Here is a 17,304-nt window from a genome sequence, read left to right as displayed (position 1 = left end):
AGAGCATCAGGAGGTGGATCTCAGTGTCATTTCAGCCTTCTCGGGGTTATATCCAGACCCACTGAGAGTGACATCAGGCTTTCTTCACCCTCCCACCATTCCCCACGGCCCTCCTCCTCTGCTACCTCCCCATCCCTGTGTGACATAACATTATTGAAAGACTTTGGCTTTAACAGGTTCCCCTCAAAATATGGCAGGGGACAGGTGGCAAAATACCTTAGTGTGACTTTAAGAAATATGTTGGCTTCCTATTCACCCCCTTACATTATGACATAGTGGAGTCTGACCCCCTCCATCATTAGCAAATTGCCTGGCTCCAGTAAGTCTTCAAATCTGGCTTTTTACTCCTCACTGTTTTTTAAAAAGCTTTATCTTTAGAGAGAAATGTGTCTTCAAAGTCCTTTAATGTGACCTGTATAGGGATGTGTTGGCTTCTATTGAAACTGTTATGAGACCACCTGTGGTGTGATGACTGTGGTATCTACTCCTGCTGAAATAGACCAGAATGGTTTATCATATTCTTAAATAAATGTATGTGAGCATGTATGTGATTCTCAACATGGCTAAAATTGGCTTCTATAAGAGCACTAAGAGACATCTCTGGATTTTGTTTTGGATGTTTTAATGTGGAGTATACCCATGGTATGCAGTCAGAGGCTATGGGAAATTAAGAGCTCATCATCCTTAACTCTGTTGTAGTCCTACTGCCTATCCTCATGATAATTTAGGCATTGTAATATTAGTGAGTTCACCCAGAATTATGGTTGTGTAGTGTAATGTTGGAATCCAGCATAGATACCAAATGAAAAGATTCTCTACTGTCCTCTGTGTTTGTCACACAGTATAGGTACTCTTACTTGATATGTATCTGTGCAAGAGAAGGCCAAGCACTGGTTTTTTTTTTTTTTTTTTTTTTGAATATTGCAAACACTGCAGGAGTTAACAGTATTAAAGGCCACTGGTAGAATTGTAGTCAGTAGGCCATCACATGATACCTTAAAGATTATAGTCGGTTTTTAAGAGTTCATTAGTGTTTTTTTGAGGCATATGTGGTCCCTAAGTTCCAGAATATGTGTTCAAGGATATAGCCAAGCTCCCAATATCTCACAAGAGATATTTTTAGGATTATCTCGTTGCTTAAAATCGAACATCAGAGCTAAGAGAAAATCAGTAGACTAGAATATTTTATCAGAGTGACCCTAATCATTGACTAGCCATTTATATTCCCTAAATGAAATAAACTGAATAATACGATAGGCTTGTACCCTAAATTGCTGAACTTAATTATACTATAATAGACATGTTAATATATAATAGACATGTAATAGACATATAATAGACATGTAAAATGTTGATTTAAGCATCACTTCTCCCATTTTTATCCACAGTTACACGTTTTACTCCAATTTTAATCAGAATTTTCATTGATCTTACTTATATCTAGTGGTATTTTTTTAGCCCTTAAATCAGTGTTTCTTCTTCTTTTTTTTTTTTTTTTTTTTTTTTTTTTAAAACAGAAACAATGTCTCACTATGTTGCCCAGGTTGGTCTCCAACTCCTGGGCTCAAGCAGTTCTTCCACCTCTGCCTCCCAAAATATTGGGATGATAGGCACGCGCTACTGCACCCAGCTGGTATTTCTTCTTGCTAATCATGTAAACAGCATTTTTGATTATCTGACTCTTTCATCCAAAATGCAGGATGTCTAATTTGATGATTAGAAGATCCCCTTTGCCACCTCTCTCCACCTCCTCACGTCATCTTCCCAACCTGTAAAAAATAAGATACCATTAACTCGTGGTTTGCTCCTGGGATTTAATGTTATCTTTCTAGAACTCTGGCTCTTTCTAGAATAGGTGTAATAATTGATTCTCATTGTCAGAGTTGGAATTACATGTTTTGTATTCTTTGAAACTTTCATCTGTGATGTTTTCAGCTCGTTTTCTTGGCCATTAAATACATAATGGTTTATTCAAATATTAATTGTCTGTAGTCCTCGCTTGTTCTCTGATTTGTTCATATTCATTTGAAAAAAAGTGTTAAAGGACTGTGGAAAGGATTAGAAGTTTTGCCTTTGATTTTAGTGAAATATCTTAAACGCTTTTCTTGATTAAGGAAATTGAATTTTCCAATACTTTATGGTTCGTATTGACCTCGTCTGAAGAATATTATTTAACCTACTAAAATTCAGCTTATAGATGTTATTTTCTTTAAAACCCCCTTCTCCATGTTGACTTTTTTTCTTTATTCTGTGTTTAAATCTTACCATTTCCTCTAGAGAGAGTGTGGCTTTGTCTTTTTCTCGATAATAAGGTTCGTATCAAACTCTGAAGCACATAATATGGGCAGGATGAAAATATGAATATGTTTTGGAAGAACATGTGTTTTGTGGACACCGGCATTCATTATTAAAATTAATTAAGTCTGACTGAGCTCAGCTGTTCATTGGGTGTCTGGTATTAGAAGAGTTACCAGCAAGGCTTTTGGCCATGAGGGGGCAGTGCAGACCTTCCTGCTGTCAGATCCAGCTGGTTGCTCTGCCTTTGACAAAAGTAACATTTTAGCATCAATTAGATTCTAATTGATTTCTAATTTAGAAACAATTTCCTAAAAGTAGAATACAATCAGCCCTGGGTATTCGGGTACCCTTGGGGTTTCAAAACCCGTGGATATGGAGGGCCAACTGTACTCCAGAATTTGGGATGTGCAGTATTAGAAAATGTTGATTTAAGCCTCACTTCTCCCAGACATTTCCACAGTCCTCCTCTGTGTCTAAATATTTGTCAAATATAAATTATTCTGGTATTAATTTTTAACTTACGGTTTAAAACATAAATCTGTAAAAGTTCATGTTGATAAACACTTTTCTTCCCCATCTCTTGCCAAACTACATGATACCGTTTAAATGAGGGGGAATCGCAACCTGTTTTTGTTTCTTTAGGTTGTTGTAGGTGAATGTCACATGAGTGGATTAATATAACATGTGTGGCTGAATCCTTGAGGCATTTTTTGAGGAATAAGCATGATGCTAGAGATTAGATCAAGAATTCTCTAGTTAATAATGTTGATTCAAGTGAACCGTTTAAAGCTTTTATTCGGTAATATAGCAAAGAAATCAATTTCTGTGACACCGAAATTTCAGGAACTTCCAGTAAAGTACTGGTACTTTGGTTGGTGATTGTCCTGTTGGTTTCTCAGTCAGGATGCCGCATCCTGGTGGGCTACCCTGCTTTTGCTTTCTAAGTAGCAATGTTCACCTAGACAAGTTACTTCGCCTCCCCAAGACTCATCCCTAAAATGCAGGGGTTTGACAAAATGATATATTTGTTCTGAACAATGTTAATTTTAGAAATCTTGCCGAGGTTGGTGGGGTTATTTCCTCTGTAGAAGGGACCTTAAAGACTGAGCTAGGTTTAACAAAGGTAGTTTTATATGTATTCTGAATAAACCTCTTCCTGTACTAGGAGATGTTAACCATAAACGTGTTAAAGGAAAATGGAAGTCCTTTGCTCCAAACCTCTGCTCTGCTAAGTGCCTAATCCATTGCTTTTTAAAAACGTGTTGCAATAATGTTGAAAGGCACCGTCAACTCTATTCTCCCCATTCTGCTTAGGCTTCACTTGCTGTTTCCTTTGCATTGTTAGATAAATGCTAATCATTGCTTCCTCTGTGAGTTAAAGCTATACACAAAGAAACCTGAAGAAATCATTACAATGGCCCTTTGCGACCTGAAGTTTTGGTGGCAGGCTTGCAGATTGTTGTCATTTCTTCCTAGACCACTTTTGTTCTTTAGACTAAGGCTAGAGCCTGGGAAGGAGATTCTGGTCAAACAGGACATTGATATCTACCTATTTTAAAATGGAGAAAATTCTTAGTCATAATATGAAAATTTTCCTGCAAATGTCTCTATATATTTTTGTGATTCCTAAGTTGAAGGAGTACATTTTTAACCTCATAAATTCATCCTTTAGCTGAATAGACTTTATTAAAAGAAAAACTTAAGCATATATACATTTTCAAGAGTTTGAGCATTCAGGGATGCATAAATTAGGGTTGTACCAAACCACAAGGGGGCTGGCACTCTGATGAGAGGTGCAAGAAGGAAAACTTTTTTTTTTTTTTTGAGACGGAGTTTCGCTCTTGTTGCCCAGGCTGGAGTGCAATGGCACAATCTCGGCTCACTGCAACCTCTGCCTCCCAGATTCAAGCGATTCCCCTGCCTCAGCCTCCCAAGTAGCTGGGATTACAGGCATGCACCACCACGCCCGGCTAATTTTGTATTTTTAATAGTGACGGAGTTTCTCCATGTTGGTCAGGCTGGTCTTGAACTCCCAACCTCAGGTGATCCACCCGCTTAGGCCTCCCAAAGCTTTGGGATTATAGGCGTGAGCCACCGCGCCCAGCTGGGAAAACTTTTATATAGTATTTGCAGAAACAAGACGAAGAGAACAGTTTTGATTGGCTGGAAGTTAGTTGGTGGAAAGAATGATATGCAGAGAGAAAGAAAAATAAATTTTTTAAAAGAAGTTGATGGTTTCTGATCGGTATATTTTCTAGTTTCCATTTACTGTTTACATTGGCCTTTGGTTTGTTCATGTAAAAATTTAAAATGCCAGAGGTACCTCAGTCTAATGAGCTCCCAAGGAGAATTTTTTTTAAACAACTGAAACTATTAGGTCAGAATATCGACATCCTCCTGCACTAGTTCTAATCCTGGCATTTGAAGGAATTAGGGAGGTGGTGTCTTGAACAAAGTAAATCTGGTAGTGCAAAGATAAAAACAATTTTATCTTCAGAAGTCTATTTTTCTTTTATTGGCTCTCCTATGTTAAGTTATACTTTTTCACCAGGTATTATTCTGCCAGACTAACATGTTCTAATGTTTTGTGGGGTTTTTTTTGTTTACTTTGTTTTTTTTTTTGAGACAGAGTCTCGCTCTGCTGCCCAGGCTGGAGTGCAGTGGCCTGATATCGGCTCACTGCAAGCTCCGCCTCCCAGGTTCACACCACTCTCCTGCTTCAGCCTCCCGAGTAGCTGGGACTACAGGCGCCCGCCACCACGCCTGGCTAATTTTTTGTATTTTTAGTAGAGATGGGGTTTCACCATGTTAACCAGGATGGTTTTGATCTCCTGACCTCGTGATCTGGCCGCCTCAGCCTCCCAAAGTGCTGAGATTACAGGCGTAAGCCACCATGCCCAGCCAACATGTTCTAATGTTATAATGTGATCCTTAGCGAAAGGAGATCTTAAAAAGAGATCCGACTTCTTCAGGGACGTAGTTCTACAGATTATCATTATCTGTATCATTTTCATTATCGATAAGTATTTATTCCCCTTAAGTTGATGACTTGAGTCAGACTTGCCCCAAAATAAAAACTTTCACTCCTTACACAATATTGCTCTGTCTTCTAGGCCAGAGTGCAGTGGCCTGACCTGGGCTCACTGTAACCTCTGCCTCCTGGGTTCAGGCAATTCTCATGCACCACCACACCCGGCTATTTTTTTTTATTTTTAATAGAGATGGGTTTTTGCCATGTTGGCCAGGCTGGTCTTTAATTCTTGGCCTCATGTGATCTGAACTCCTTGGCCTCCAAAAGTGCTGGCATTTAAGGCATGAGCCACTGCGCTCACCTGGTTTTATTTTTGTTAGGAAAGCTAGCAAAGTGACAATGGTTTTTGTTATTGGGTTGGTTTGTTAGAACTACCCCCTGCCCCCCACCTCTTAATTTCCCTCCTTCCTCCAGTTCCTCTGTATCTGTGAATTTCTCAAATCCTGCTGGTACTTTCATATAAATAAATGTCTTTTTTAAGATTGCTCAAATGATTACTTAGGAGTAAATGTTGAGCACACTGTGCTCCTGATAGAATGATATTTCTTGACCCTTGAATATAATTAAAAGCAGATCTTCACCATCACTATTTACCCATTTTCACTTGAGTAAAGTGTAGGTGGTGTGTTTGGTTTGGATGTCTCTATTACAGACCGCAGGCTCTTTGGCTTCCCATGTAATGGAAATTAACATGGAGCCAAGCAGATTTCCCAGACAAGGCTTTCAAATCAGGGTTTGTGTTCAAGCACAAGGGAGACAGTGGAGGTGAGGCACAGGGTCCTCTGACTGGCTCTGCAGGGAGCGGTGGGGGGAAGCTGGTAGGGATTTTTTTATTAGGCAAAACACAGATATTGTTATCAGGGCTAAAGTATACAGGCTTGGCTGGGCAAAGCACAAAAGAGGGGTAGAGTATGTGGGTCAGCATATCTGGTTGTAATAGTTATCTCGAATGATGGGCTCCTTGCTGGTCTGGCCAGCAGCAACAAGGCTATAAATCAATTTGGTATTTCCTACTCAGGATAGGACACTCCACAATCTTGGTTTCCTGTTAAATCTCCTAAGGCCAGTTTCTGGATTTCTCTAAGTGAAAGACATATTTAAACATTATGAGAGCAGAGAGAATGGCTATTTTCTTTGTGTGACTAAATCCTCAGGGTTAGCGGGTATAGCATCAGTGAGGTAGAGGTGTGGGTTTTGTGAAGAGAAGAAAAAAATATATATGAAGGAGAAGCCACGTCCCACTCCTGTTCTGTGTCATCTCTAACTCCCAATGCCATACGGCATTCTTGCTCCCCTGCATTTATGAGTAGACTGTATTTGAACACATTCTTCTGGGGAAGGTGTACTAAAGCAGGTGTTTGAGAACTTCCATGCAGTATTTGAACATTGTAGAGAAAATGCTGGTCCATGCTGTCATTCCTGGCAAGCTTAGTGTAACATCCTTTTCAGAATCCAGGGAAAGGAAAAAGAAAAATCTATGCAATAATGATAGGAGTTGAAAGAGAAAAAATATATATACTTGCATTTTAAAGATAGTCACTGCCGAAGATCAGGGAGTTTCGTAGCATCATGACAACCTGAAGTTAACCATAAGGAGCTTCTGTGTGGGAATATGTATGGTGACAAGCTATTCTGCAACCTGTTGTTAGATCATGCCTGGCTTAGAGCTTAGGGATTGCATCCAGCTTAGAGTCTAATGGGAGATTTTTGGAAAATATTTTTTATTTACTCATCCATAGTGAAGCAGATACCAGGAGTAGCTGAGCAAGATGGCTTCCTGCTTGTTAATTTATGATATTAATTTGTGATGGAAGTTGCGCTTCTAACATTAATTTTAATTAAGATTTTTAAGCTTTGCCTTAACTATCATTCAAGCAGATTTTATTTCTTTTTTTAAAATCCACTGTACCATGTTCTGATGGTACATTTAGTGTACCTGTTTGGACACGTAGATCACCTGATATCAGTGGAATTTGTTTTTCTAGGTAGATTCTTTGAAATGCTTAATGTCAAAGTTTTTCTGAACGGGCTGGCTGAGGCTCTAGCCCTAGCCTGACTCCCCTTATGACCCGCCATTGTTTGTAGCCTGCAGTTAAGTTTTACAACATGAAATGCCCCCCAAGGCACTGGAAACATTAGTGTACTCATTATTGCCACATTCAAATCTGGTGAGCCAAGTGTGTGTTTGATTCCAATAAATAAAAAGATTATATAGCTATCTCAAACAGTCTAGTCTCCTTCTTGCACTCAGCTGCAGTTTAGTGGTGTCAGCATCAGCTCTACTACTCAGAAATCCACTGGGGCAGGCCAAGGTGTTTACAGGAAGCATTAAGACCTTCTCCAGATCCTGGTGCTCCAGCGGCTCATGACAAGGGAATGAATCCTTGTTGAGCTTTTTCATTACAGTTTTCTTCTAAGATCTCCCAGCATAAGTAAATCTAAAGGGTTGAGGTCCTACCTAAGTAGACGTACAGATACAGGAAAGTACTTTGAGAGAAGCAGCTCTTGACTGTCACTCCAAGGGACAGATAAAGGACCAGCAGATTTCTATAGATGACACTTTTCTTTATTGTTGTTGTTTTTTTAATTTGGAGACAGGGTCTCACTTTGTTAGCCAAGCTGGAGTGCAGTAGTGAGAACATAGCTCACTGTAGTCCTGAAATCCTGGCCTCGTATAATCCTCACGCCTCAGCTTCCTGAGTAACTAGGACTACAGGCACATGTCACCACTCCAGGCTAATATTTTAATTTTTTGTAGAGACAGAGGACTTACAGTGTTGCCCAGTCTGGTCTTGAACACCCCACCTCAGATGCTTCTCCCACCTCGGCCTCCCAAAGTGCTGGGATCACAGACATGAGTGAGGCACCACATCTGGCCACACTTCTCTTTCTTAATATATCTTCTTAAAAACAGGTAAAATAAAAAGGCCATTTGGAATACTCTTACTATGGTTGGACAGTGTTTTGAGGAGATTTCTGTGCCCCATCAACCCGCTGCTGTGATCTCTTAGACTGTGATTAAGTGATATTTAGATATAGCAAAAAAACTTAACTCTTAAATTAGAGTTTAAGGTAACAATGTACTTTTATCTTTACACCCACCTAAACTCCACTAAAATGACAGTAGGACTCATAGACCTTTAAGGACCCAAAGAATGACAGAGAATTTTTCAAAACATCAGCAAACTTTGAAAGATGGAAACCAGATAGACGTGTTAACTATTTAAGTTCCACAGAAAAAAACTGGACCCCACATACCAAAGAAAGAAATAGACCAATTTGTCCGCACAGAACACAGGGAAAGCCCAGGAACTGGGGGCCACTGGCTACCTCTGAGGGCAGTGAGTCGAACAAGGACAGACCTTTAAAGCCTCTAAAATTAGTAAGTCGACCTTCTGAATGCCCTCCCCTGCTTTGATAGCCGCATACCCTTCCTCCCACCATTTTCTTTTCTTTTTTAAGACAAGTTTCACTCTTTCATCCAGTCTGGACTGCAGTGGCACGATCACGGCTCACTGCACCCTCAACTTCCTGGGCTCAAGCAATCCTCCCAAGTACTCAGCTTTCGGAGTAGCAGGAGCCGCAGGCACATACCACCATGCCCAGCTAATTTTTTAATTTTTTTGTAGAGATAGGGTCTTGCTTTGTTTCCCAGGCTGGACTTGAACTTCTGGGCTCAAGCAATCCTCCTGCCTTAGCCTTCAAAATTGTTGGGATTACAGGTACGAGCCAGCATGGGCCCGTGCCCACCCTACTACCATTCTCTGTTCTTTCTCTCTGATAAGTTTAACCCAGAGGTTTTGGACTTAGGAAATTAGGCTCAGTTGAGGCCCACAGGGAGATCCCTACATTGGAAATAGCAGGATTCAGTGAAAGGTATAAACGTTTCACAGCAGGGCATCTTTTCCCTCTCTACTTTCTCATGTACTTTTTCTCAGTTGCTTGAAGAAGAGAAAGAGAAGACATGGTGTCCAGTAGAGCAGAGGGGGAGAGGGAATCCCCAGGACAATGACAAAGGGAAACCCTGGGACAACAGCTGTGCCGGAGATAGAAACCAGCCAGATTAGAGGAGTGGGGTCAGAGACGATGCCAAGAGACATGCTTCCAACCATGGCACTGATGGAATGCCTGCTGGAGGGTATGAAGTTGACATAGAGATAGGTTCATAGAAAACTGAGTAAACAACAATAAAATCAGATGATGATTAACTCCAGGGAAATGAAATCTCTTACAAAAAATGGAAACGTAGCCTAGTGTTCTGCCCCATGAATAATGTCTATATAGTCATCATAATGTGAGGACTGAAAATTCATGAAACTCCAAATTGTGATTGCGGTATGATTTTAATATGGGAGTGGAAAGAAAGAGAAGGGCAGGGTGTGTGTGGGTGTGGGTGTGTGTGGGTGTGTGTGTGTGTTAAGAGAACTAAATAAATGTTCTCCTTCCAGAGTTCTGCAATTGAAAGTTAATAGATCATATTGAAAATAGAAAAACCAAAAAGAGATTGAAAGAGGTGACTTTTGAGCAGCAAGAATCAAGAGGTGAAGTTAAAAGATTATTTGAATTACGTACCTTTTAGTAATTTTTGATTATATAAATGATATACATATATTGCCTTGAGAAATTTTTTTACATGAATCAGAAGGAATATAGACAGCATATACAGGTACATACGAGACTGGAATCATTTCCAGTGACTAGAATGGCTTTTGTTTATCTTAATTAACTTTGTGTTTAATGAATGCCAGGTAACAGAGACTACTTTTTAAGAAAAGCAAAAGGTTTCATCTCTTCCAAGACTTTATACTCTTAGCAGTTATCAGACTAGACCATGTTCTGCTGCTAGTTGCTGTCACAGTTTTAGTCTATAGCAAAATATCAAGGAAAGACTGGTCCTTTCTTGAGAAACAGTTGTCTCTTCTGAGATTGTCCGTGCAACTTATTTTTATGCAACAATACTGATAATAGTTCGTGCTTTGTTTCTTTAAAAAATTTATTTTCTCACTTAGCTAAACGAAAAACTGGCAATTCTGTTTAGCTCCCTAAAATTTCTTTTGCAAATTTTCCTGTTTATGAAATTTGAAGCCTGCTCTCCACTGGGTGAGATTATTTAATTTGTTCGTATTGATCGTTTTGAATAAAACCTATTTCCATCTGGTTTGTCTTCATTGCTTTGTCTAATGCATGGAAATGACGGAACAAATGCCACGCCTGGCATTCTCTCTAAATGTCAAAGTCCCCCAGGGATTGTTTTTTTTACAGGCCATTTATTTAAAAGAGTTCTGCTTGTTTACCCAGTAAATTTTTTTTTTTAATAAACTGTGCGCGTTAACTTCATCATGTCCATAGTTATTAAATATAATTGACCGTTTTTCTTGGGTATTTAAAAAATATTGCATATATTTACAAGGTCACTTTAAATTTATGTTTTCCTATGTTCTCAAATTGGATTTTTTATTGTGGTACATGCCTGCTACTTTCCAACAATTAAGGCTTACCAACAAGATGGACATTAACAAGTTTCATCAAGCACCTTCCAGAATCTTCATTGAAAATACTGGTTATGGTTATGTTTTTCGTTGATATGGTTTAGCTGTCTAAACTAGACAAGTTTTTGATAAATTGATAAATTACAGTTTCAGAGGATCAGGGTATAAAAGTTAAAAACAAAATCAGGCCCGGCGCTGTGGCTCACGCCTGTAATCCCAGCACTTGGAGAGGCCGAGGCGGGCGGATCACAAGGTCAGAAGATTGAGACCATTCAGGCTAACACGGTGAAACCCCATCTCTACTAAAAATACAAAAAATTATCCGGGCGTCGTGGCGGGCGCCTATAGTCCCAGCTACTTGGGAGGCTGAGGCAGGAGAATGGCGTGAACCCTGGAGGCGGAGCTTGCAGTGAGCGGAGATCGCGCCACTGCCCTCCAGCCTGGGCAACAAAGCAAGACTCCGTCTCAAAAACAAAACAAACAAAAAAAAACAAAATCAGGAGATGACGGTGAACACAATGGCTTTTGGAATCGTGGTGCTTCCAAAGGAGAATAGTTAAATCTGCTGAAGAATACCTTGGAAGTTAACCTTTAATTCATTTTATACGGAAGAAAGTGATTCACTCAGATCATAATTACCTTACCTCTTGGAAAGAGAGTTGTGACTGGCATAGGGTTGCCAGATTTCCCGAATAAAAATACAGAACACCCAGGTAAATTTTAATTTTTGACAATTTTTAGTGTGTCTCATGTAAAATTGGAGGGCATGCTTAGGCTAAAAATGTTACTATTTATCTGAAGTTCACATTTAACTGAGCATCTTGCATTTGATCTGGTAACTTTCAACCTATACCAAGCAACAATCTGTCTAACCTCTAGCTCCTAGATTGGCGAAGTGGAGTCATCCTACTTACTTCCTAGGACGTAGAAGCAGGTGTGAATCCAAGTCTGCAGCTTTCTAGTTCATTGTTCTTTTTTCCTGTCTTTGCTGCTTCCCATCATAATTGTGTTATACAGCATCATCCTCACTGAAGCCCTTGCCTTCTCAGCAAATGAAACACTTGCTGTGGTCAAGACAACTTATGAAGCATCATAGAGGCTAAAGGGAGATGGAAGACTTGATCTCATCTGCAAGGAGCATAAAATCTAATGTCATCTCTATTTTTCATCGAAGAAGCAATGTGTACAGTGTGTAGTCAACATTCAAATTGTCCAGAAGATTATACATTGAAAATCCCCCCCACCCTGCTCCCCAAGTTGCTGTGTCCGGAGTCAGTCATTTTTGGTGAGGTTGTGTGTATCCCCTCAGAAATGTTCTATTCGTGCCCAGATACTCGCACACATTTTTCCCCCACAAAATGGAAACATACCATAACAATGTTTTGCACCTTACTTCTTTCCTTTAACTATATCTCTTAATGTATTTACCTCCTTCTTAGCTTAAATGACTTTAAATATTATAATGATACATTTCTGGTGCTACTATTGAAACTGTTCGTTGTACCCAATTTTTTATTTGTGCTTGAGGTATGTGAAAATGGTCCACCTTTCTCCTGTAATTTAGAAAAACAGGCTGATCTGTCCCTAATCTGCCACTGCCTGCCATCATCCCAGTCAAGTTACCTCACCGCTCACCCAGATTCCACCTGCCTCACTGCTATTTCCCTTTTTCTCTTATAATCCTTTCTCCACACAGAAGTGGGGCCACCCTTTAAAAACATGAATTACAGCAGGTCACCATCCTGCTTAAAATCCTCTAGTGGTCACCCGGCCAGCACAGAATAAACCCCTAACTTTTCTGGTTTAAAAGCCCTTCGGGACCTGCTTCCCCATTTGCCCTTGTCTCACACCACAGCTGGGCCCATTTGCTCCAGCCGCACCAGCCTCGCTGGGTTTCTCAGACCCACCCTGCTCAGTGGTGCCCAGGAGCTGCTTACCTCGCTCCCCACACCTGTGCATGGCTGCTCCCAGTCACTCACGTCTTAACATTTCCTTGCCAAGAGGCCTTCTCTGACCATCCAGGCTACGGCTACTCTTTCCAGTGACCTTATTTTAATCATCTTATAATAATTGTCTGGTAGCCTACCAGAAAGTGACAGAATTATCGTCATCTGTTATTTTTCTTATTTATTACCTGCTTCCACCCCACTCAAATCTAAGTTCTGTGTCTGTTGTTCACCACTGGATTCACGATGCCTAAATAAATAACTGTTCAACTGAATATATGAATGAATAAATGAACGGTTTTAAGGGATTTATTTTTACTATTATAAGTGTTAGAAACATGAATTAGTCTTCTAGTTGTTATAAAATACTTTACTGTATTAATACTTATACCATATGCTATACCATTACAGTGTTCGCCCGTTATCTGCAGTTTCAGTTAGTTACTCATGGTTTCACTTAACTGCCATCAAACATCGTCCAAAAACATTAAAAGGAAAATTTTAGAGGCAAACATTTCATAAGTTTTAAATCTCATGCCATCCTGCATAGTGTGATGAAATCTCACTGTCCTGTGCCATCCCATGTGGACGCAAATCCTTCGTTTGTCCAATGCCTCCCCACTGTGGATGCTCCCTGCCCTCAGTCACTTACTAGCTAACTTGGTTATCAGATTGGCTGTCACAGTATCACAGTGTTTGCCTTTAAGTCACCCTTATTTTACTTAATAATAGCTGCAAAGTGCAAGAGTAGTGAAGCTGGCATATGTTATCATTGTTCTATTTTATTATTAGTTATTGTTAATTTCTTTCTGTCCCTAATTTACAGATTCAACCTTATAAGCATGTAAGTCTAGGGAAAAAAAACATAAAATATATAGGGTTTGGTCCCATTCGTGGTTTCATGTTCCACTGGGAGTCTTGGAACATATTCCCCCAAGGATCGGGAGACTACTGTATCAGAAAAAGTACATTCTAATTAGTGTCTAGTAGTTACAAAAAATAATTTCCCTTGATATATCAGCACGTGTTATAATAAAATATTTGTTGTGGTCATTGTACGATAGACTAATACAATGAGGATGCATTAAGCAAGGTACGCCATGTAGGTAGATGGAGCAGACAAGTTATAGTCAGTGATGTGTTAAAGGAGAATTTGAACTATAAACCATCAATTCATGTGCACTGTGATCATAAGTTTTCTTAGCTGTGAACTTAGGATGATGGATATCTTTCCCTGTGAAAACATTATTTTTTAAATAAACTAATAAGAAGGCCTAAGCTGATATAACAAAACGAAAAGCTAAGAAATGTAATACTATGGATAGCATCGTTTGCTTTTAACTTTATTAACTCTGATTTCTAGGTAAGTTGCAAAATTTATTACTGATTGTCTATATTAATTTAAAATATGTATATATGTACACAGGTGTGTATGTGAACAATACACATAATACTGATTTTAAAATATGTATATATGTACCCAGGTGTGTATGTGAACAGTACACATAATAATATACTTATATGGTGACAATATTGTGTTGTGATCAGGGCAGTTAAAAGCAGAGACTATGGCTTAGGAAAGACGTGTCTAAGATCCCCAGCTCTGCTGTATGACCTTGGCAGGCTACTTAACCTTTATAAGCATTAGCTGTGGCATTTCTAGAGTGGAAATAATAATAATATCTCTCTCATATATGGTTGCTGTGAGAGTTTAGTGAGATGAAGTGAAAGTCACGCTCTTAGCAGTATAACATAGTGGGGCCTCATTGATATTATTAGAGGAAGATCAGTTATTTGAAATGGCTAGAACATCATCACAGCGTCAGAAATACCAGACGAAACATCAAATATTCAGAAGTTTGTCTATAAATCACAAATTGGAAATTTTGCTATGTTTGTTCAGTGATTCTTACTGTTTCCTCCCTACAATTTCTAATCATAGTGAGAGGTGACAGCTTGCTGGCAGCCCTCGCAGCCCTCGCTGGCTCTCGGCACCTCCTCGGCCTCGCTGCCCACTGTGGCGGCGCTTGAGGAGCCCTTCAGCCCGCCGCTGCACTGTGGGAGCCCCTTTTTGGGCTGGCCGAGGCCGGAGCCGGCTCCCCCAGCTTGCTGGGAGGTGTGGAGGGAGAGGCCTGGGCGGGAACCGGGGCTGCGCGCGGCCCTTGTGGGCCAGCGTGAGTTCCTGGTGGGTGTGGGTTCGGCAGGCCCCGCACTGGGAGCGGCCAGCCGGCGCCGCCGGCCTCGGGCAGTGAGGGGCTTAGTAACTGGGCCAGCAGCTGTGGAGGGTGCACCGGGTCCCCAAGCAGTGCCGGCCCGCCGGCGCTGCACTCGAATTCTCGCCGGGCCTCAGCTGCCTCCCTGCGGGGCAGAGCTCGGAGGCTCTGCAGCCCGCCATGCCTGAGCCTCCTCCACCCCGCCATGGGCTCCTGCCCCACCCAAGTCTCCCTGACGAGCGCCGCCCTCTGCTCCGCAGCGCCCAGTCCCATCAACCGCCCAAGGGCTGAGGCGTGCAGGCACACTGCGGGACTGGCAGGCAGCTCCGCCTGCAGCCCCGGTGCAGGATCCACTGGGTAAAGCCAGCTGGGCTCCTGAATCTAGCTGGGGACTTGGAGAATCTTTATGTCTATCTAAGGGATTGTAAACAGGCCAATCAGCACCCTGTGTCTAGCTCAGGGTTTGTGGATGCACCAATGGGCACTCTGTAGCTAATCTGGTAGGGACTTGGAGAATCTTCATGTATAGCTAAGGGATTGGGAATACACCAGTGGGCACTCTGTATTTAGCTCAAGGTTTGTAAATGCACAAATCAGCACCCTGTGTCTAGCTCAAAGTTTGTAAATACACCAATCAGCACTTTGTGTCTAGCTCAGGGTTTGTAAATACACCAATCAGCACTCTGTATCTAGCTAATCTAGTGGGGAAGTGGAGAACTTTTGTGTCTAGCTCCGGGATTGTAAACGCACCAATCAGCACCCTGTCAAAATGGACCAATCAGTTCTCTGTAAAACAGACCAGTCGGCTCTCTGTAAAATGGACCAATCAGCAGGATGTGGGTGGGGCCAGATAAGATAATAAAAGCAGGCTGCCCAAACTAGCAGAGGCAACCCGCTTGGGTCCCCTTCCACACTGTGGAACCATTGTTTTTTCCGTTTTTGCAATAAAACTTGCTGCTGGTCACTCTTTGGGTCCACACTGCCTTTATGAGCTGTAACACTCACCACGAAGGTCTGCAGCTTCACTCCTGAAGCCAGCGAGCGAGACCACGAACCCACCAGAAGGAAGAAACTCCTAACACATCCAGCGAGACCACCAACCCACCGGGAGGAATGAACAAACTCCGGACAGGCCTCTTTTAGGAAGTGTAACACTGACCATGAGGGTCCGCCACTTCATTCTTGAAGTCAGTGAGACCAAGAACCCACCAATTCTGGACACAATAGCATTCCAATCTGTTTCAAAATTGGTGTCCTCTTTGACAGTGGATGTGCTTGTCTGACCCACAGTAGTTTATATTGCTCTCTCTGTTGCCACACTTGAAAATTTGCCAGCCTTAAATAATGTGTGCTTCTAGTTACTTCCCAAAAAAAACAGCAGTAGTGAAGCTACATTCCCAGTTGGTTGAAATCAGGCCACAGCTGAGTGCTAGCTTTCCTTGTACATGGAGCTTTCTCCAAACCCGCGGAGTCTCTCCCTGGCCTTCCTGACTTATCTGTTACCAGATATTTGAGTTGTAACTCTTTGTTTTTTGATGATGAACCAGCATTTGGACTTAATGTTCTAACCAGTTCATTAGATGTTTACAGTTGTAACTAGGGGAAAAATTCTTTAAAGAGGCAGACCTTGGAGATATTACAGGTTCAGTTCTAGACCACAGCAATAAAACAAATATCGCAATAAAGCAAGCCACAGGAATTTTTGGTGTCCCTGTGCATTTAAAAGTTATGTTTACACAGCTGGGTGTGGTGGCTCACACCTTTAATCCCAGCACTTTGGGATGCCAAGGCAGGCGGAACAACTGAGGTCAGGAGTTCAAGACCAGCCTGGCCAACATGGCGAAACCCTGTCTCTACTAAAAATACAAAAATAAACAGGACACAATGGCGTGCACCTATAATCCCAACTACTCAGAAGGCTGAGGCAGGAGAATCACTTGAACCCGGGAGGCGGAGGTTGCAGTAAGTGGAGATCCTGCCACTGCACTCCAGTCTGGGTGACACACAAGACTCTGTCTCAAAAAAAAAAAGGTATGTTTACACTATACTGTAGTTTACTGTGTGTGTCATTGGAGCCTTCAGCAAGTTGTCATTGTTTTGCTTATGGAGGGTCTCACCTTGATGTTGATGGCTGCTGACTAATCAGGTTAGTGGCTGCTGAAGGTTGATGTGACTGTGGCAGTTTCTGAAAAGACAATAATTAAACTTGCTGCATCATTAGTTTTGTTTGTTTGTTTGTGTTTTTAAGACTGGGTCTCGCTCTCTCACCCAGGCTGAAGTGCAGTGGCACGATCACAGCTCACTGCAGCCTTGATCTCCCAGGCTCA

General features: G+C 41.3%; 1 protein-coding gene across 7 annotated transcripts in view; it reads left to right on the top strand.

The window, feature by feature from the left end:
• Positions 1-17,304, top strand: part of PSD3 (pleckstrin and Sec7 domain containing 3) — a 491,817-nt gene that overhangs the window by 340,441 nt on the left and 134,072 nt on the right. The window contains exons 8-9 of one of the 7 annotated variants that reach the window (XM_054499662.2): positions 8,088-8,243; positions 9,778-9,865. The exons of the other annotated variants lie outside the window; for them this stretch is intronic. Of the exons in view, the coding sequence (XP_054355637.2) occupies positions 8,088-8,237 (150 nt within the window). The 3' untranslated portion in view covers positions 8,238-8,243; positions 9,778-9,865. Of the gene's footprint in view, positions 1-8,087; positions 8,244-9,777; positions 9,866-17,304 lie in introns of those variants that run through there. 7 annotated transcript variants of the gene reach the window in all.

This window comes from Pongo pygmaeus, chromosome 7, assembly GCF_028885625.2.
Source record: "Pongo pygmaeus isolate AG05252 chromosome 7, NHGRI_mPonPyg2-v2.0_pri, whole genome shotgun sequence".
In the NCBI taxonomy this organism is placed as follows: Eukaryota; Metazoa; Chordata; class Mammalia; order Primates; family Hominidae; genus Pongo; species Pongo pygmaeus.
The sequence above is the reverse complement of the archived record's forward strand: the minus strand, read 5'-3'. Positions and strand labels throughout refer to the sequence as shown.